Source organism: Clupea harengus, chromosome 3, assembly GCF_900700415.2.
Source record: "Clupea harengus chromosome 3, Ch_v2.0.2, whole genome shotgun sequence".
Lineage (NCBI taxonomy): Eukaryota > Metazoa > Chordata > Actinopteri > Clupeiformes > Clupeidae > Clupea > Clupea harengus.
In genome coordinates this window covers 22,779,408-22,800,871 of record NC_045154.1, presented here as the reverse complement: position 1 = coordinate 22,800,871, position 21,464 = coordinate 22,779,408, and the positions used below count along the sequence as shown (strand labels likewise).

General features: G+C 40.8%; 1 protein-coding gene across 1 annotated transcript; it reads left to right on the top strand.

Annotated features, from left to right (window-relative positions):
- The first annotated feature begins 7,756 nt into the window (after nucleotides 1-7,756).
- LOC105913392 (potassium voltage-gated channel subfamily C member 4-like) lies at nucleotides 7,757-13,463 on the top strand. Its single transcript, XM_012842449.2, has 4 exons — nucleotides 7,757-7,861; nucleotides 10,121-10,697; nucleotides 11,444-12,317; nucleotides 12,855-13,463. The coding sequence occupies exons 2-4, from the start codon at nucleotides 10,164-10,166 to the stop codon at nucleotides 12,890-12,892; spliced, it is 1,446 nt and encodes a 481-aa protein (XP_012697903.2). The 5' UTR covers nucleotides 7,757-7,861; nucleotides 10,121-10,163; the 3' UTR covers nucleotides 12,893-13,463.
- Nucleotides 13,464-21,464: the final 8,001 nt, after the last annotated feature.

The following is a 21,464-nucleotide window of genomic DNA, read 5'->3' as shown; positions in this document are numbered from 1 at the left end:
AGGAAGGAAGTGGTGGTGTGTGAGGCGACAGGGATGGAGAACGAGCACTTTAAGATCAAGGCCATAGCACAGGGATGACAGGGGGGCTGGACAATGTGGGAAAGCGTTGTTGGCAGAAATGGCGGACCTGTGGAAGATTCCAATGGCAAGCTTCAGTTTCCTCATCAGGGCAACATACCACACACTTCCCTGACGACTGAACCTACACCTGTGGTTAGGCCAGGAAGAAGGCTGCCCCGTCTGCTACAGTGAAAACACAGGCCTCCAGTACTTCTTGTCAGGCTTCAAGATTGTGCTCTCCCAAGGACGTTACAGGCGGCGACACGGCCAGGCCCTAAGCAGATTGGCCAAGGTACTGGAGAGGCGCAGAGAGGACATGAGCAGAGGACATCTTCCACCAGCAGGTCATCACATTCAGTTCCCCAATGAGATCCCAAACGCAAGCCTCTGTCTGGACATAGTGATGTGGTCCAGCAGTGCCAAGACTGTGCTCCTCATTGAGCTGTGCCATGGGAGGAGGGAGTAGAATTTACCTCTGAGAAGATGAGGCTGAAGTACTCAGATCCCGCCACTGAGTGCAAGGAGGCTGGATGGAGAGCCATCATCCACCTGGTAGAAGTAGGATGCCGCGGCTTTGTCGGTACATCAGCTGTTTTCCTCCTGAGGGACATGGGAGTAACTGGAGCACACCAGCGGAAGGCCCTGAAAGACCCACGGTTAGAGAAGAGTCTGCTTTTGGCTCTGGTTGAGGAGGAAGGACAAGGGTTAGAGTAACACCTAACGTGAGGGATAGCTCCGCCACCAGGAGATGTTCCGTGTTTAACGTAGCAAAATGTTGTAGATCGGTGGAACCTGGCTGATGACCATGGCGGAGCGACAGGCAGTAATGCCAGAGCAGGTCAACACCTACCTGTATAATCAGTGTTACACTACACTACACTTACACTCTTCTCTGCTGGAAGCAAATGTGGTAGCAGAAAAAAACCTGAATCACACATAGAATAGCATGGAGATGATTACTATACATATTTTTATTTATTTGCCTCCAAATTATGTCATGAATTTTGTTTAAATGACATTGTACATGCTACACTACCTGGTGCGCAGCGCTGAACTTTCAGCTTCCTACTGACTGGTCATCTTCAGCAGTGCAGAGCACACTTCTGAAAGGCTACAATCATTGGTGTTTGTCTCCCCCTGCTGGTGGTCAACTCGCTTGGTGCAATTGGTGGTCAAGGAGGAATCCAACAGACTTGAATCACATCACATCACGTCCTAACAGTTTGGGCAACAGGAAGTGCCAAGTGCCTGGCGGGTGAGGTAGCATCATAATGGTAGTGTAGTTTCAGTCACAAGTGCAGGTGCATGACTACTGCAAGGACACTATGATTTCTACTCAAATTAGTGAGTCACATAAGTAAGCTCGCCCATTCAATCAAGCTCATTAAACCCTTATTTTGACTTCTGAAGTCAGGAACTGCATGTTATGTAGTTCTCTGAACAGCAGAAAACTGAGTAGCATTGTTGCACTCCAAAGAGCACAGCGTGTCCAGAGGGCCACATTGTTTGAGTGCTGAATGCAGCATGCCACATACACAAAGGCTGTAAAGAAAAAGGCTGTAAATGGAACACTTACCCCTTTTATACACTTTTAGACTTTTAATAGCCAACAATACAGTGCTCTGTTTTATTGGACCGGAGTTTCCTGACATGGAACAGTCAATGGGATAAACTTAGATACCAGGACACATGCACAGTAAAGTAATACACAGCACCAAGCTTTGTGAATAAAGAGAGCTATGGCTCTCTGATTTTGCCCCAAACTGTCACACTACCATCTTTCTTCTTCGAGGGCAAATTCCAAGCTGAGGGCCACTGTGGCGGCAGGGAAACGTTCTTTTTCGGCTGGAAACTGGCGCTCATGGTCTTCCCTGCATGAGTCTACCTCAGTCTGCCCTCCCCTTCTCATCTCATCTCATCTCATCTCATTATATACCAACCCACTGTCCATCCCTTTACTGGCTATACTAGCCCCTTGCACAGATGTAGAATCAGAATCAGAATAATATTTATTGCCAAGTAGGTTTACACCTACCTGGAATTTGTTCTGGTGTATAGGTGCTTACAGTGAACATAAAACATACAAACACAATAAGTACTACACAAACACAATAAGTACTACAATACAAAAAGCAGGGCAGGTGTGGGTGAGGGTTAGTAGATGGGTAGAACTGTATAGGTAGGGTAGGACTGTATAGGGGCTGTTCGTATTCTATCAACACACACAATCCTGAGTGTCGGCCAGAACACCACTTCAAGGCCAGGATGTTCAGGGCAGGAGAGGTGCACGCTGAGATGAGGCAATGATGAAGCGAGATTTGATGTAACCACTTTGTATTGGAAACGAATCAGGAATACAGGAATTCTCTAACAGAGATATTCAGTATGTTGCAAGCAACCAGTGTGTTATAACAGTGTGTGGTTAAGGTGTGTGTGGAGTATGTGTGGTTCTGAAACAAAGCAGAAAGGGGAAAACAATAAGTACACAGCTACTACGTAGCCCTCGCGCACATATCTACGCTGACATGTTAACTCAACAGGCTAGTCAGCTCACGGCATCACTAAGCATGTAAAATGACTAGATAAGGCCCACAAACATGTAAATACAAATTAGTAGGTACGTAGCTACACTATAATGAACACAAATAGCATACGTATGCAGGCTAACAGGATAGAAAGTACATGGTTTGGCACAATGCAAGGTAATTTAGCAAGCTAACATAAACGTCATTCACACGGTAAATGCTAGCATTCCTTCACCCGTTTAGCACTAATGATAACCAATTAACATCTCTAAACATATAACACTGCTTAATACATGGAATTAACATCCCAGTAGAGAACTTACATCTTTCATAGACGCACACGTCGAACTAAAGGGGTTTCTTGGTCTCAACACATGAAAGGCACGGAATTGCTGCTTCAGAAGCGCGACAGAGTAAAGTAAAACAATGTGCGTTCTCTCTCTGGCATGACGTTGGTGCTACTAATAACAAATTAAGAGTCCTTCAGTATGAAAAGGGAAATTAACATATTAAATGGTAAATAAGTCCAGAGCCTTTTTTACAGCAGGAGTGCAAAAGTGAATGTGCAATGTGCAGTGTGCAATGTAGTGTGTGTTAACACACGTCAGGTGGGGGTCCCGGGCCTTGTTAATAAGGCCAACGGCAGCCGGGAAGAAGCTGGTTTTGTGGCGTGAGGTTTTGGTCCAGATGGACCGCAGCCTCCTGCCGGAGACTTAACCACTTATATATTCTGCACCTCTTTGCTCTTTGCACTATCCACACACACACAAGCACAAAAACACTATCTTTGCACTATCCACACAAGCACAAGAACACTATATTTTTGCACTATCCATACCAGCAGCACAAGAACACTTTCCTCCTGGACATCGACACTGTCACAATCATTGCATTCTGTAGCATATGGTCAGACCCATTCTTGTATCTGTAAACACCCCCACTCTGTGTGAATATGTTCTCCCTATGTATATGTGATTTATGTATGTATGTCGGTGAGGTGTATAAGTGTATACGTGTATAAGCTACTGGATGACCTAAGATTAATAAAGTATCCATCTATCTATCTATCTATCTATCTATCTATCTATCTATCTATCACTTTGTGGGATTCACCCTGTCGCTGAATAATGTGTTCTTGTTTCCTAGGCTGTCGTTAAGCACACCTGTGCTGCCTAGTCTCCACAGACTTGGGCATTCTTCTTACAATGTCAGCTTGAACAAAATCAAAATCCTCACTTCAGTCACCGGTGTAACTTGTGTGCAGGAATCAGCACCTGGGTTTGATCAGGAAACACTGTAAATATTAATCAAGGACATGGCGATTTCTGATTCTTTAGCCAGGGGGTCATAAAGTCAGCTTGTCAGAGGACCTCTCTCTCTCTGATGTTCTCAAAACGAAGGACTTGCATTTTATACTGAGGCAGCAACCACCACAGGGGACTACGCACATCTGGGATAATACGTCACACCACCTGTTGAGAAGGAATCAACTGACTAGTTGGTTCCCACATTGGTGATTCAGACCCCTGAAACTGAGGCACAGAGTGATCTTATGATGACTTAAAACTACCTCTAAAAGTATATGTATGTAACATAGCACCTAAAACTACCTCTAAATGTGTTATGTACATAACATATTCCATAACATAACATAACATAACATAACATATTCCCCCGATGATTCCACAATACTGGCTTGAATTTATGCATGCTTCAGTGATATTTTAGTTTGGATGAGGGATCACATGAGGGAACACCTTCAGTTTAAGCTTTCAAAAACTGAGCTCCTGGTATTCCCAGCCGATCTGGTTATCCCACAAAATATCAACATTCAGCTTGGTCCATTTTCATTGACCCTAACTAAAACTGAACAGAACTTGGGTCTTATAATTGATGAGCGCCTTTATTTCTCTGAACATGTAGCTTCTCAAAATCTCATCGATTTACACTTGGAAGATCAGACACTACCTCTCACAATATGCTACACAATTTATTGTGCTGAACCTGGTTATTTCAATAAAATAGACTATTGCAATTCGATCTTAATGAATCCGTCCTCTAATGAGCGTCCCTCTGCAGCAAGAGATCATTTAGTCTTGAATTGATCCTTATAAATATGGGCAGTAGTCTGATCATGGCAATGGCAATCTAATTCGTAAAGGTCTGGGTGTTGTACACATAAATGCCAGGAGCGTGCTCCAAAAAATTGACTTTTTAAAAATTTGGATTACCAACTCTGATCCTGACGTGGCTGTCATATCGGAATCTTGGTTAAATCCTAATATCAAGGACTCAGACATTGCAATTCATGGTTATAATGTTTTTAGAACTGATAGAGCTAAACGTGGGGGTGGTGTTGCCATGTTTGTGAAAAACAACTTAAACTGCTCCACTTCCCTCCCGGGCCAATTTGAGCTGTTAGCCGTAAATATTAATCTTGGTGACTATCCTATCGTCATTGTGGGTGTTTACCGACCTCCATCTGCTGTCGTTTTAATCCCTGGTTTACTCATGACATAAGTGAGGCCACTACTAATAGAAATAAGGCCTGGGCATTAGAGGGCCCCTTACAAAAACTAATATAGGTAAAATAGCTTTTAAGTTCTTTGCTTCCCATAAATGGAACACTGTTCAAGTGGAGTTGAAACTTACCAAGTATTTGTCTGTCAACCAATTTAAGAGCCTTTTAGATGCTAAGGATGTGCTTCAATGCTGTTGTTTTAAATGATTCTCTGATTTCATTCTTTTTACTTTTATGTAATTTTTTTTTTATACTTAATTTCTGAGTTGTTTAATGTGTTTTGTTTATTTATTTTGTCTGTTTTGTTTTGTTATGGTTTGTTTATTTATTGTTGTATGTATTATGTAGCCTCAATCAGGGCATTGCTGCAAAAGAGCCCTGTGCTCAGTCAATTCTCCCTGAATAAACAATGATGATTATTATTAATTCATGGCAGTAGTCTGCTAATGGCAATCTAATTCATGACAATCTATCATGGCAAGTATCTGCACATGGCTGTGTTTGACTAGCGTCTTACTTCAGTGCTGCATACTTATCAGCCTCCTTGACACCCCTGTCCCAGCAGATGTTTGGCAAAAAAAGTGTTGTCAGGAAATTGAGCAATACCACTGGATTGGTTTGTGGAAATGGAGATTAGGGAATATAACCGTCTCTCTCGCTCTCTGTCTTTTCTGCACTTCTGTGCCTCTTCTACTTTTCTCCTCTCCCACCACCCTCATTAGGAGCTGACTGCTTCTTCTGTCTCTTATTTTCCTTCTCCTCTATTTCTCTCATTCACTCACTCACTTCGTGTTAAGGTTCCTTGCATTCGATGCATTTTGGTTTATTTGAATTAATTGGCAATTATCATATTTAACAATTGGCAACCATTTCATGGTTACTACTGTCATTTTTCATGGTTATTATCACCCATTTCTATCCAACATTTAATCTGGTCTGTATGTGTACGTAACAGTTAACAGTTACTGCCAGCTCTCGACACAGGTTCAGGAAAGCCCTTTGAGCTGAAGTATCCATGATTTCACCCACTTTTCACCGATTCCTCTTTCTTTCTTTTTCAACAATCAAAAGACCAAGGGCTGACAACACCAGTGCCATTTGCAACTTCTTATCAGACATATTCTCGATTAGAAGTAGCTATTTTACGAATCCATCTGTTGTGAATGAGAGTTGTGTGAAAATGGTAATCTGCTGGTATGGAGACTTATTTTTGCAGGCGCAGAAAGTATGTGCTAGTTGGTCGTTGGCTGTAGTCTTTGTGACATTTTCAAGTGCAACTTTTGGGCCCCGACACAGGCGACATGAGGCGACACAAGTCACTGCTAGCTAGTACTGGTATCATCTTCAAATTAATTTTCATGGAATAGTCATGTGAAGAACAGATAAACACACCTGTGAAAAAAAATGCTTTCAGAGAAAGACATAACTATAACAGCAAAAGACATGAGCTAGCAAGACTTTCATCAGTGGCAACTGTGCTGTTGTTGGTGTTAGTATGGATTTTGCATGCCTTTACGGTAGTTAGTAGGTAGGTAGTTTCAAAGTTCAAAGTTCAAAGTACTTTATTTGTCATTGTCACAAAAACAACGAGACAGTAGAGGCAGCAACAGACAGCTAAAAACTTAAGTTGCTGTGGACATTAACTGCCACAGCTAAATAATAATAAATAACAATTAATACATAGATAAATAAATATCCCTGAGTAAATTCAAAAAGAAATATATACATTGAGGTGCATCAATAGTTGCAGGGTGGAGTGTTAAGAGTGCAGTCCATGGGGGCGGGCCGGGCCGGGGGGGAGGTGGGGTGGTTTTGGGTGAGGTAGTTTCTAACAAGACTCTTTATTCTGCTTTAAAAAGTGTCTGAAACAGAGAAACAAAGAAGTGCAATATTGAGGAACACTATTTATCATGTCTTCAGAGTTAATCATTATTACAAAGAGTTTTCATTTTTCACAAAAAAACTACTTACTGCACCTTTAAGGGACTTTCACTGAGACCCACCATGACATCACTGGAGGTCAAGAAGAGGTAGGGTAGTCTGGGTTTGCCAATATCCAGAACTTGAGTCAAAACATCTGGACCTCGCAGCAGAGTCCAAGTGTGTCCTCCCCAAGAGAGAGATCAGGCTTACATTGACTTAGACTGATTACACACAGTTTGAGATCACCATTTTAGACCATACCCAAACCAATCCACATTATCAATTCTTTGCTGAGGTATACCTGATGTTGAGGGTTAATATTTGATTATTGCTTGTCTTTCTTCTTAATCTGTCTGTAAACAAACACAAACACTTTTTAGATTTGTCATGAACCTGCTCTCATGTCATAGGCCTACTATTAACTCTCAATTCATAGCTTGAAAAAAAATCATGTCCTTAAACTTTGAAACCACATGACGCTGATTTTAGGGTGGACACCTCTCAGATTATAGAAGGAAGCTTTTAAAGAAAAACAACGCCATCTTTAACATAAACAAGCAAACCATTTTATGAATGTTATGAATGGTATGTCATTAAACCCATACCACGCTATTGATAGATAGTGCATAAGCTGTTTCGATCGTCACCTGACCTGTGCCAGGAAGAAGGCTGTTTTGCTGTCTTATTAGAATCAGTGGGGTGGGGCTGGTTTGTAACCAATAGCCTAAATAAAATTCCATGCCCCTCCTGCTTGCACCCCAATTCCAAGTTCAGACTCTAACGTTACTTGACTCTCCTCATCACTCACTGTGCTACTCGGGATCATTGTAAGGTAAATTTCATTTCATTTTGTTTTGGTTGGGACCACACAGTTGCGGTGGAAGTGTTACCCAAAACCATAGTTCGAACTATCGAGATAAGGACGGTGATAATTTACATAGTCCGAACCAACGTTAAGTGGCAAAGATGTTTCCCCAAACCATAGTTTGAGCGTACATTCGCAAACACTGTTGTTAAGTTGTGTAGTGCGAACTACAGTTCTTATGGTGGTTAAACCTATGGACCTGTAGTTAAAGCTTAGTTTCAGATACTTCCTGACGTCACTGATATCAGTGTTTGGTGTTAAAATGAACCATTATAAATGTATTCCCAGTCCTGGTTGTTATTTAACGTTGTTAACCATCACACAACCATACTTATAGTTGCCTTAAGCAAAAATGCATGATTGAAAAACCACTTGTAGAAACGAGCATGTAGTTGAATTCACACACCTGCAATATTCGAGATGTTGCACCTCTGCCCAGTCCGTTGATAATACGTAGTTTATTATGTAAATATTGTCGAGTTGGGAAGAAATATGGTGTGTGCTTTACATGAAACCAGTAACTACAGACTAAAAAACGTTATTAGGCTGGATGTGACCCCTTTGCATCTGAACTACTGCATTTGGTTATGTTAGGGTTTGCATTTTAGTCAATTGAGCCACAGAGGTGACGGCAAATGTTGTTTTTTTTGGTGATAAGCTACCACAAGAGACAACAGTTTAAGGTAAATACGTACAGGTTTATAAAAGTAAATTGAATACAGACATGAGGGAGTGTAGGTCTGAATGATATCCATGATGTAGGCAGGGGAAAGATTATAAAGTGCTTTAAATGTCAATTAATTTGTTGTAATGCAGGGAGCCAGTGTAATTGAATCAGCAGGGGCATGACAGTATCAGTGGACTTTGAGCGTGTAATAATCCATGCTGAAGAGTTCTGGATGAGTTCATGCTGATGAATGAGTTTATTGAGGATGCCTGCCAGAATTGCACTGATGTGACCAGAGCATTGACTAGTTTCTCCGTGGAGTGCTGTGTTAAAGCAGGGCACAGTCTTCAGATTTTTTGTAGATGGGAAAAGGCAATCCAAAAGACATTGTCAATATTGCAGGAGAAGTGAAGAGTACTGTCCAAGATGACACCAAGACTCCTAACCTATTTGGAGACCGGTATGGTGGCATCAGCAATGGAGAGTGAACAGATATTAGTTTTTCAGTGTGAGGTAGCTCAGTTTTACTACTGTAGTATGTTAGGTAGTTGTTTGTCATCCACATCTGAATGCAGTAGAAGTGGGCTTAGTGGTTACGTAAAGCTGTGTTTCATCAGCATAGGCATGAAAATGGATACCATAGTGCTGACAAGTCTTGCCGAATGTTGACGGGGTAAATAATAAATAGAAGTGGCACTAATACTAATACTGAACCCTGTGGAACTCCGTGGTGCAATCTGATCTGTAATTTTGTATTTGTATAGATTTACATAGTAATAATAATAATAATAATGGATTTTATTTGTATAGCACACTTTAAAATACAAAGAAATCTCAAGGTGTTTAACATAGTATAGACATTCACAACAACAATAATACAAAGTAATAGAAGTGCTAATGAAGTGCAGAAAATAGGATAATATAATATACCAAAAAAGATAATAAATGAATTTAAAATCATTAATAAGATTATAATGAGATCGAATAATATGTATTAAAAACAGAGTAATTTTGGACAGAGCAATTAAAACAATGCATTCTAAAAACAACATAGAAAAGAAACTAAAACAAAGACCAGGACTTTAGGTGAAGGGAGAGATAAATAAATGGGTTTTGAGGTGGGATTTAAAAGCAGTGCAGGAATCTAAGGCCCTAATGTTCTCAGGGAGCTTGTTCCAGAGCCGTGGCCCCAGTGAGGAGAAGGCACGATCTCCCATTTTAGTCAATTTTAATATGTTGGATGACAGTTTTGGGAAACCATCGTATACTTTGGGAGTTCAATGATGCATCGTACCATGTTAGTTAAATGCTAACTTCTGTTGTATTGGAAACACATCCCAGTTTGGCAGAGCATAGCCTAACTTGTGTTATAAAATCTTCAACACACTATTTTTTCTTCTGACGAATTTAGACAATTCTGTCCCAATTGGCTGAAGCATGGTATATACAAAATAACTAGCCTACAATAAAGTAATAGGCTATTTCAGAAGGAAATTTCATAATTATTTTCATAATGTGCATTTGCAAACATAACTAATGATACATATTTCGTCTTCCAGTTTTTGTAAAACAGCCTCCAGGACTTCCTTATAAAACCACAGAATGTCAAGCGCTTCCAGTTCACAAGCACAATGTATGAAAACTATTCCCGTTGGTTGTGAAGCCGACAGGGTCATTATTAATGTTGGTGGCGTGCGGCATGAAACCTACAAAAGCACCCTTGTGACCATCTCAGGCACACGTCTGGCCAACCTAGCCTCCGACACCAGCAGTGACCCACTTAAACACATAGTCTCTGAATTTTTCTTCGATCGGAATTCTGGAGCGTTCGCCCACATCCTAAACTACTACCGCACTGGGAAGCTGCACTGCCCGGCAGATGTGTGCGGCCCTTTGTTCGAGGAGGAGCTTGCCTTCTGGGGAATCAGTGAAAACGAAGTGGAGCCTTGTTGCTGGACGAACTTCCGACAGCATCGGGATGCGGAGAAGGTGCTGGCTCAGTTCGAGCCGGATGAAAAGCCCCCAGACTGCAACACCCTGGAGGAAAGGCAGAGGAGGATGCAGGCGGGGACAGAAGTTTGGAGGTCAAAAATGTGGGCCCTCTTTGATGATCCCCATTCATCTTTGGCGGCCAAGGTTTGATGTTCATTCTTATTGTTCTGATCATTTATGTCGTACTTCACATCCTTCTAAGTGATTGATCTTTGTGCTTGATATGTTGAGTTATCTGATGTTGAATTGGCCCATCACAAAAAGTGTAAGTTTAAATAACAGTTAGCAATAGGTTAGGTCACATGGTAGGGAAAACACTGACTTACAGGTGGAGTTTCAGTCTCAAGTGCAGTGATGTCACTATCTGTGGCTAGTTGGTTAAAAGAAACACCTGTCCTCACCTGCGGGGTTCACAGCATTTTGCTGCATTTGGGATCACCACCACCAAAGAAAAGGCTTAAAAGGAAACTGAGAAGAACCTAAGCTTGAGCTGGCTAGAACTGGCGTTTGGAGTGCCCAGAGTAAGTAATCAGGGCAGTGACAGTCACGTGTGTGAACAATACTGTAAGACTTTAGGAAAAGTAGCTGCAAAATGTAAATATAAGCCTATAGAGAATCAGAGGATTTTATTGCAGGAGTTAGGCTGGCAATGTCACATGCTGGTAACAAGTGTAGTACTGCAAGTGAGATGAGGTTAGAATTCCCACACAGCAAAGACCAATGTTACTCTATGGTTAGCACTAACTGGTACATTCACATTTATGTAAGAGGAGAGATGTCTGTAAATGTACATCACCTGATGTCTGCATGTAGTCAGGTGATATAGTTTGACAGAGTTGATGCCTTTGCATATGGTGGAATCACTCTTCTCCTTTCCTCCTTTCCTCCAGATCGTCGCCGTGATTTCCTTGCTCTTCATCCTGGTGTCCATCTCTGGTTTCTGTCTAGAGACCTTGTATTATGAGTACGTCAATACCTTTGTGAATATTACTGTGGGAAACATTACCCGTGAGGAGGTCTTTTATGAAAGAGTGCATATAACTGAGTTGGGGACTGTAGAGCTCATCTGTGTCATCTGGTTCACCTTTGAGTTCTTGGTTCGCATCATCTGCTGCCCGGACAAGCGGAAGTTCATCATGAACGTCATGAACATCATTGACTTTATAGCCATCCTTCCCTTCTACCTGGGGATGTGTTTGAGTGGGCTGACCTCTAAGACTGTGTTGTCTTTTCTGGGGGGTCTGCGTGTGGTGCGTGGCATCCGCATCCTGCGGATCTTAAAGATGATGCGGCACGTGACGGGCATCCGGGCACTGGGACACACACTGCGTGCCAGCGCCTACGAGTTCTGCTTCCTGGCTGTCACCCTCTTCGTGGTCATCTTCGTATTCTCCACCCTGGTCTATTACACAGAGATAGAACATCAAACATCTTTTAAAAACATTATTATAGGTTTCTGGTGGGCATTGATTACCATGACTACCGTCGGGTATGGAGATATGTATCCCGAAGAGCCACGTGCCATGATGATCGCCAGTCTATGCGCCCTGACGGGAGTCTTTGGCACCGCCGTGCTTGTCTCCATCCTTGTCAACAACTTTGTGAGGTATTACGCTCTGGTTGAGGCCAAGCAGAGACGGCCGGCGAAGAGGAGGAGTTGTGATGGGAGGGCCGAGGCAGCCAGTGCCCCTGTCTGGAGGGACGTGGAGAGCCCCCAAAGTGATATCAGTCGGCCAGAAGAAGAAACCAAGAGCAGCAGCACAGGTAGGTGTTTGATTACCAAACAGTCCTGAGGAGCCAATTCAGACAGGATGAATACGTACCAGCCAGTCGAGATTAAGAATCATGAAATATACCCCAATAAACGGATTGAAAATAAGTTTTAGCTGATCTGTTGAGGCTTTGGACTGGAAAGATATGCATGTCTGCAAACACTTTGGTGGAGCGTGTAAAATTTTACTAATAGCCAAGTGCATTTTTGTCCTTTCAGTAGATTCAATATTCATATAACTAAGGCAATCAGGGAGTCCTGGGACTCCACAGATAATATGTCTGTTAAACTCGTCACGGCAGTCTTTTACTACACTTCACTACACTTTGCTACACTTCACTACACTACTCACTTCACTACACTTCGCCTCTCAAAAAGGTTTACACAATTCAATTGCTAAACTATTCATCTACCTCCTGAACCACTACCAAACATAAACCACTACTTCTGATGTGGTGCTGTTCTCTTTGTCATCTTTTTCTAAATGTTCTTCCTCATTTCCCCTTTTCCTCATCCTTCTCTCTCTTTAGGGGTGCTGCAGATTGACCACAAGGCGGCCATACACTGATGGACAAGATTGACCTGTGTTATGAACACAGGCAATAGTGCAGAGGTCAGCAACCCAAAGATCGCAGAGCACGAGCTCACAGGTCCAAACAACTCAAAAGGAAGACTGACTGGTTGAACAACAAGAGTTACCTTGAAATGTAGTAGTTGTTTAGCACAAGTGAGAAGGCTTAGTGATGATTAATTGAAAACAACAAGCCTGTTAACCCCAAGACAAAGAAACATCTGTCAGGTTCACGTCTTTGCGTGGGTGCCTTCCGATGCATGTCAGCCCGCAATGGCCTTTAGCTAAAATGGCTCCACGCACGAACATCCGCCCAGTATGTTCAAAATAATGAAGGCCTTTTTTTTTTTACTTGAACAGACCAGATCTCTCTAATAACTGAAGTGAATATATCTAGATATGACAAAATATTTGGAATTTAGCCCATTCTAGGCTCCAGTATCTAAAGGTCTGATGCTATCTCTATTATAAATACTTTTATATGCTCTTTTTGTACTCATATAATACTATAACTCCTTGTTACATTATTACTACATGTAATGAAAAATAAATATATATAAAAACAAAATGATTTTCAACTGTATGAAATATTACATGTATCTGTGAATTAATTTCAACACATGACACAAACACAACTCTTGACTTTAAAGTGTAGTTGTGATTGTAGTCATCTAGAACACACAGAAACACTGAACAGAATGAAACTGTAATTGAAGGGTAATACCAGTGTGTTGGCACCAGCGGTAAGCCTTGGGGCATTAAACTATGCTGTATCTGCCTAAATGGCGTAACATGAAGTTTAACAGAGGGCCTAATTCATACGAAATAAATGTACCCAAAGTTATTTCATGGATTCTTCAAATGAGAGATTATATGTAATGGTACTCACACAAGGAACTTTTTCAGGGCTTATGCCAATGGTCTCTAATTGGCTATTCAGATTACACAGCACTAACTTTTAACTGAGTAGAGAGTTACAGTACCAATCCTCATGAGTTACAGTACCAATCCTCATGAGTCACAGCTCCAATCATCATGAGTTACAGTACCAATCCTCATGAGTCACAGCTCCAATCATCATGAGTTACAGTACCAATCCTCATGAGTCACAGCTCCAATCATCACGAGTTACAGTACCAATCCTCATGAGTCACTTCTCCAATCATCATGAGTCACAGCTCCAGTCATCATGAGTTACAGCTCCAATCCTCATGAGTCACTGCTCCAGTCATCATGAGTTACAGTACCAATCCTCATGAGTCACAGCTCCAATCCCCATGATTTACAGCTCCAATCCTCATGTTTGACTCACAGCTCCAAGTCCTAGTTTGGAGAGTGAACCCCCACACATTTCTGTCCCCACTTTGTTTCTCTGCTTTCATAGTAAGTGAATGGGACTGCATTCACACTAGATAGACCATGTATTTTCGCATTCATCACACACAGAAAGTGTGTGGGGGGAATGTTGATGCTGAACAGCTGCATTGCTTCATCTTTGAGTGTAACTGGAAAGGCTTGGTCAAAGCTGGGTGAACAAATGTGAACTGTGAACATACGCATGGTTTATGTCTTTTAAAAGCACAGGAGAAAGACTGCAACTGCACAACATGAGGTAGCAAGGCTAAGGTCTGCAACACAATTAGACAAAGTGAACACTTTTTATTGACTGGGGGGTCTCCAACCCACCAAGTGTTACCAGTAGTTGACCCATCGGGTCAGCCCTTTTCCCTTTATGTACCACTTGGATACACAGCTATAAAGTGTAGGGTCATCGGCAGGAGAGAGGGTATTATATAGGGGTTTCAGCGGTTTGGTAAATTGTATCAACCGCCAAAGTGTAACCAAGACCGAACACATCAGACAGTAGTACTATGTCCAAGAGAGTTTATCTGTTGTCACACTTAGCCTGACATTGGCCAGACTCCATCTCAGTTCATGAGGTTGGCTGACGGCGTCAGTCCCCCAAAGTGTTTTTGTGTCTTCTGGAAACGTTGTTAGAACAGACATACTAGAGTCTAATAGCTCCCATACTGTATGCCAATAATGAGTTGTTTATTATGCTGTTACGTATGTGGTTTGAAAATAGGGTATAGCTTATTAAGCAATGACGTAATATATATGATGTGCTATATATGTTTATAATATATTTATGAAATATGACGCAATGGTGATGCTAAGGCTGAAACTATCGAATATTTTTGGAATCGAGTATTCTATCGATTATTTCATCGATTATTCAACAATAACAGTCCGTATGAAACAATGATACCGGAGCATGATATGAATTAAACGAAGCCCCGAGGCAAACAATTTGCCTGGAACATTTTTTGTAATAGAATTATCCGAGTTACTCGAGTAATCGTTTCAGCCCTAGGTAATGCACAGGGGCAATTCAATGTTCACTTTTTTTCAACTGGTCACGATTTGCGACAAAAAAGAAAAACTCTTTAATAAAAGTTACCATGGTTTGTTCGCCTTAAAGAAAATAATTAAGTCACGGTCTATATTGTGAATGAATTTGGAATGCAAAATTGACATAAGTGGATGAGAGAAAGGCTGTCAAATAAACATTGCAATCATGTGGGTATTAAGTTGCTCCTTTGAAAGATAAATATGAATTAAACTGTGCTTCTCGAGACTGCGAGGAAGCAGACTGTTGTAATCAGGGTGAGTGTACCAATGACCAGAAAAAGGATCACTTTGGGTTTTGCTGGACTGACAGGTAGCCTACATTTAAAGTATCGCTCGTCTTCTTTCAACTTGCTTTGTCCGACTTCTACAACACTTCTCACCCCTTGCACTTGTGTATCGGCGTGGAGTACAAGCCATTCTGTTCGCTCAAAGGTAATCGGCTATTCAGAAGTATTACAGAATTACATTACATAGTTGAAAAGTTATAGGCCTTGTAGAGGAGATGTTTTTGTTAAATTGCTACAGTGCACTTTCAGCACATCCACGTTTAAACATTTCCAGGACGATATATTGTCATGCTACGTTATCTGAAAATGAATAAGCAATAGCCAAATGTGCATTGTTGAATTTTAATATGCAGATTCAACTACGGCTGTTATTTTTCTGTTTACAGTTGTTAACTCAGATCTTACTCTTACTCTTATCTATACTTTTTATATTTTCATATGTAATTCAACTTCTCATATCTGCTACAGTGTGAAGTACCCAAATGTAATAATTTCTATTTCAATTGTAAATATGATTTCAAAGATGTATCCATTTTGTCCATTTGAATTTGAAATCACACTGCTACTTATTTACATGTTAAACTGCAGGCTTTACACATTAAATTGTAGCAAAAACTGACACACAATTAGTTTTAATATGGAGTCGACAGTGGTACAGGAGGTAAAGAAGTCGTTTAGTAATCAGAAGGTTGCTAGTTCGATTCCCTGTCGAAGCGTCCTTGAGCAAGACACTGAACCCCTAATTGCTCCTGATGTGCAGTGTGCCATCAGTGTAAATGTAAAATGTGTATACATTGTAAGTCGCTTTGGATAAAAGCGTCTGCTAAATGAATAAATGTAAATGTAATGGAGCATAACATATCTGTACAGGATTGTCATCTGAAGACTACAGCTGATGGAGAAGTGTCTGTTGTTTTCTAGATCAAGACTAAACTGGTTCAGAGTGGATTGCCTCCAGACATCAGACTGCAGTGGAGGAAGCAAGATGATGGCAGGGTTTTATCCCCAGACAATAATCACTTGTAGTCTGTGGACAAGACTGTTTCAAAAATAATGTTCAGAAGTGATCTTTAAGCCAGCAATGCACATTCAGATATTGAGGTTTTACACTGTATTGTATGCCTTAAAGGGTAAAATAATTAAACGTATATGAGAGGGCAGTGATAGTTTAGACGTAATATTGCATATTAACAATGAAAAGAGGAATTTCAATGACTCATTTGTGTACAGGAGACTCTTCATATGTCAGTGAGTGTAAAGGTTTACCATTTTGCAATTAAATTCAAGTTCTTGACAAAACGGCATCGGGGAAGGGAATCCACAGCCATTTTTAAACTTTTAAAAGAAGAATTCAAGTTCTAACAATATCTGTCAAGGTTAAAAATTCAGGTATCTAGGTAACCAGGAATTTAGTTTTGTGGTGTTGTTTGAGCTTCATTCCCACAGCACTTGTCCCTGCTCATGGACTGATCATCATTTTACATGATTACTAAGCCATTTTATCAAACTGATAGGACCATCTTGTGTGCACATACAAACAGCAGTGTTTGGCTGCCATCTTGTTCTTTTACCAAATATATTTGTATTGCATTGCTTATTTGGCCATCATTACATACCTACCATTGTGTGACGCCTGCCTATGCTTGACAAAACATTGAAATATATTTACTCCCTTTGTTAGAAGTAGCTGTAAAGCACATAAGGTAAACCAACAACAATTATGTTTTGTGAGTTCAAAGTCAGAAGATATTTGCATAACATGTAATTGTTGGTGTCATTGTCAACTTAGTTTTTGTCAAGTCTCTACAGTACCCACTCCAACACCTTCCCCCACCAATTTGACTGGTGGCAAAGTGGTTTGCATTAACAGTAAAATTGTGTTCAAGGTTAAACTGAACGTGTGTCTGCCTGACAGAGTGGATTACATGAAGCTAGATAGTCATGGATGGGATTGTCTGTCTGATAATCTTTCTCTTAGGTAAGTGTGTGAGCATTTCTACATCCACTAATTACTGTGCAAAGGTTGATGTAGGTACTTTTGGTTTGCTGCACTTATGTATGTTGTTGTAATTGATAAGTAAAAACGTTTTCAAAGCATCCTTACTTTTTAACATTGTTTAAAAATTGCCCCTAAAACTTTTGCACTTTTGACTGTATATGGACAGGTTTTTGTGTATTTCGCACTTTATTTTGATCTCTGTTAGACTAGTGTTTCTGTTCATGTGATGTGGATGATGTCATCAAATGATGGAGTTCAGGCCAGAACATGTCTGAGACTATAAAGAATATATCCACACTTTTTCAACTGGTTACATTTCTTAATAAATGATAGATTAAGCAATGATTGAGTGTACACATTTACACATAATACTGTCATGATAAATGCTATTTTGATTTCTGTTTGAGGTAAAAATACAAAAAAATCTGTGCGAACTCATCACAAAACACAGTTAGTATTTAATTATATTGGTATTGTTGATTATGTTGTCATTTTAACAAGTATCAGACACGCCTGTGCAGCACTTAATCTGACATATCTCTGCAGAACCAGTACATCAATGAGCAGAAGCTCAGAAACACTGCAGAAAATTCCACATTGACCTGGACACTGTAGACAATATAAGGGACATGACGAGTCTGTTAAAGACCGTAGACTCACAGTACAAGGGCGGGGTGTGGATTGAGCGGGTGAGAGGAACCCAGAAGGTTGGTTCCATAGTGGTGCAAAAATGCCCAGGCCCCGAATATTAACATAATGTTACAGACTCGTCCGTTGCTACATGAATGCATTAGTTGTGAGAGTATGTGTGAAGACGCTACCACAAGCACCTTTCCCTGAAATATTGCTAAGTGGTTATCTTTGGACTAGTTGGTATCTTTGGATAGGCATTGAGAAATAGGTTAATAGCTAAAATAGGTAAAAATTAGTAAATAGGTTAAATATATATATATAATTGATAAGTAAAAACGTTTTCAAAGCATCCTTACTTTTTAACATTGTTTAAAAATTGCCCCTAAAACTTTTGCACTTTTGACTGTATATGGACAGGTTTTTGTGTATTTCGCACTTTATTTTGATCTCTGTTAGACTAGTGTTTCTGTTCATGTGATGTGGATGATGTCATATATATATATGTGTGTGTGTGTGTGTGTGTGTGTCTGTGAGTCTGACTTGACAATCTTTGTGTAAAGTGTCAGTCAAGGTCAAAAGCAAAGTCAAAGCCCATTTGACTGGAGCATTAGGGTGGCATTTGCATTAGAGTAAAATCATGGATACGCTGTGAATCTGTGTGTCTGACCATGGAGGGAGAGAACGATAGGGTCCATAGCCATGGATACGCTGTGAATCTGTGTGTCTGACCATGGAGGGAGAGAACGATAGGGTCCATAGCCATGGATACGCTGTGAATCTGTGTGTCTGACCATGGAGGGAGAGAACGATAGGGTCCATAGCCATGGATACGCTGTGAATCTGTGTGTCTGACCATGGAGGGAGAGAACGATAGGGTCCATAGCCATGGATACGCTGTGAATCTGTGTGTCTGACCATGGAGGGAGAGAACGATAGGGTCCATAGCCATGGATACGCTGTGAATCTGTGTGTCTGACCATGGAGGGAGAGAACGATAGGGTCCATAGCCATGGATACGCAGTGAATCTGTGTGTCTGACCATGGAGGGAGAGAGCAATAGAGTCCATAGCCATGGAAGGAAGTGTATGTCCGCTGTTTGTTCTCTTAGGTAAAGCGGGTGGTTGTGTGTGCTGGCAGATAGGGTATATAAAAAAATTATGTAATGTGCTTGTCTGTGTTGAATTGTTAGAAATAACTGATTAAGAGAGCTAGAATGCAATCAATCAATACATCTAAAATGATGGGATAGGGCTATATAAATGTGCTTCTCAAATTATTATTATTATTAAATTATGTATTGAAATTACATTTTGAAGGCTGAATATTCCAAAGACAGAAATTGACTTACGCTGAAATAGTTAGTATCTTACATTAGTTTGTAAACAGGTTTTGCTTTAAATGTATGCAGACATTTTTTGCTGATGTTTTCACTCAGGGTGTTAATAATAAAATAATAATCAAATATCTATTGGAACTACGGTCAGTAACACGTGGGCTCAGGTAAATAAATAAATAGGCCTGAACTGTAACTGTAACTAAATAAAAAAAAATGGTAATCCTGTATTTCACTTGTTCTCTCTGAGAAATCCAAAGCCTGTCACACTGAGTGATACTAACAACATGTGTAGGCATGCATTTTGGTGAATCAATTACATTTCCCCAGTAATCTAGTAATCTCTAGTCTGTGGCAGGCTAAAACCAAATTACAAGTATCTGACACTGTACTTTTTCCATGACAGGTCTGTGCAGCACCTACTCTGACGTGTCTTTGCAGTACCAGTATGTCAGTGAGCCTAAAACATGGAAAGAAGCTCAGGAACACTGCAGAAAAGTCCATATTGACCTGGCCACTGTAGAGAATATGAAGGATATGACGAGTCTGTTAAAGATTGTAGACTCCCAGTACATGGGAAAGGTGTGGACTGGGCTGGTGAGAGGCACAGAGCAACATTGGCAGTGGTCTCTGTCGGACATCTCTCAGCCAATCACATACACTAACTGGCATGACAGTGTGTCTTTGGTAGGCACTGCTGCTTGTGCAATGATGTGTGAAGGAGAATGGTGTGTTGACGAGTGTGAAGTAGAACACTACTTTGTTTGCTTTGACGGTAAGTAAATAAAATGCTCACAAAATAGCACCAAACAAAATGGGCATGAAGCATTTGCCTGCATCTCCACATTCATTCTTTCAATACAATGTATTTATCACAAACATGTCAGACCACCATACAACAGTACAACAGGACACGCATTAACTAGTTGTATGAGATCTTAGAACCTATTAACTAAATTTCACTGTAAGTTTAGCATAAGTCTGATCTTCCACCAAGTTGGCATGACACACTAAACATGTATTGATAGATATGCTAGCTCTGGCTATCCAAATTCAATGGGAGAGGAATTAAACCACAGTTTGATCAATTTCTTGAATTACAGAAAAAGATGATAGAAACATTGTTGTTCTTGTCAACCACTCGTGGCCCGACGCTCAGCGTTACTGCAGGGAGATGTACACTGACTTAGCTCCTGTTCCAAACTCAGCTGTGGAGGAAGAAATACTGTCTCTAACAGGAGCTGGGCAATTTTACTGGATTGGCTTGTTTCGGGATACCTGGTCATGGTCAGACGAAAGCATGTCTTTTTTCCGAAATTGGATGTCTAAGAAACCGGACAACTACGGCGATGGAGAGGACTGCATGGCAATAGACATGAATAATGGAGGCCTCTGGGATGATCTGAGCTGTGAACTGAATCTGCCTTTCGTCTGTGTGGGAGGTAGGTCAAAGTGGAGGAAATCTCCTTGCGTTCAGTTTCTATGTGTTTTACTTGTATGTATTTCATCAACGCCAAGGAAGTCCTGAAATGCCACGCATTCATCTTAAACATCAGAGGACATCCATCAATGGCACTTTTGTATATCACAATTACACTGACATTAATCAGGTGAGCTTGTAGCTGAGGTGAGTGAGATGTGTGTGGCAGGGCAGGGATGTTGCAGGGGGTGGCGTGTTGGTGTGTAAATGTTCTGACTCCCACCACTAGCCTGTGATGACTCCATTGTTCCTTCATTTGCCTGTGATGTTCTTTTTTGTTTCGCAGAGGAAAAAAAGATGATTGCTAAGGTGAAGTTAACCTTGAATGAAGATCTGCCTTTGAATAACCTCTCAGTGGTCATCCTGGAGCAGGTTAGTCTCCTCCCGCCACATCTTTCAGACCTGTAACTTCAAAAACCTTTGTT

What these genes read in the sequence shown, in the direction of transcription:
- LOC105913392 (XM_012842449.2), top strand. Translation starts at nt 10,164, where the DNA reads ATGTCAAGCGCTTCCAGTTCACAAGCACAATGTATGAAAACTATTCCC. An exon ending in ATTCATCTTTGGCGGCCAAG is followed by an intron (nt 10,698 to 11,443) that starts GTTTGATGTTCA and finishes CCTTTCCTCCAG; the next exon opens with ATCGTCGCCGTGATTTCCTT. An exon ending in AACCAAGAGCAGCAGCACAG is followed by an intron (nt 12,318 to 12,854) that starts GTAGGTGTTTGA and finishes CTCTCTCTTTAG; the next exon opens with GGGTGCTGCAGATTGACCAC.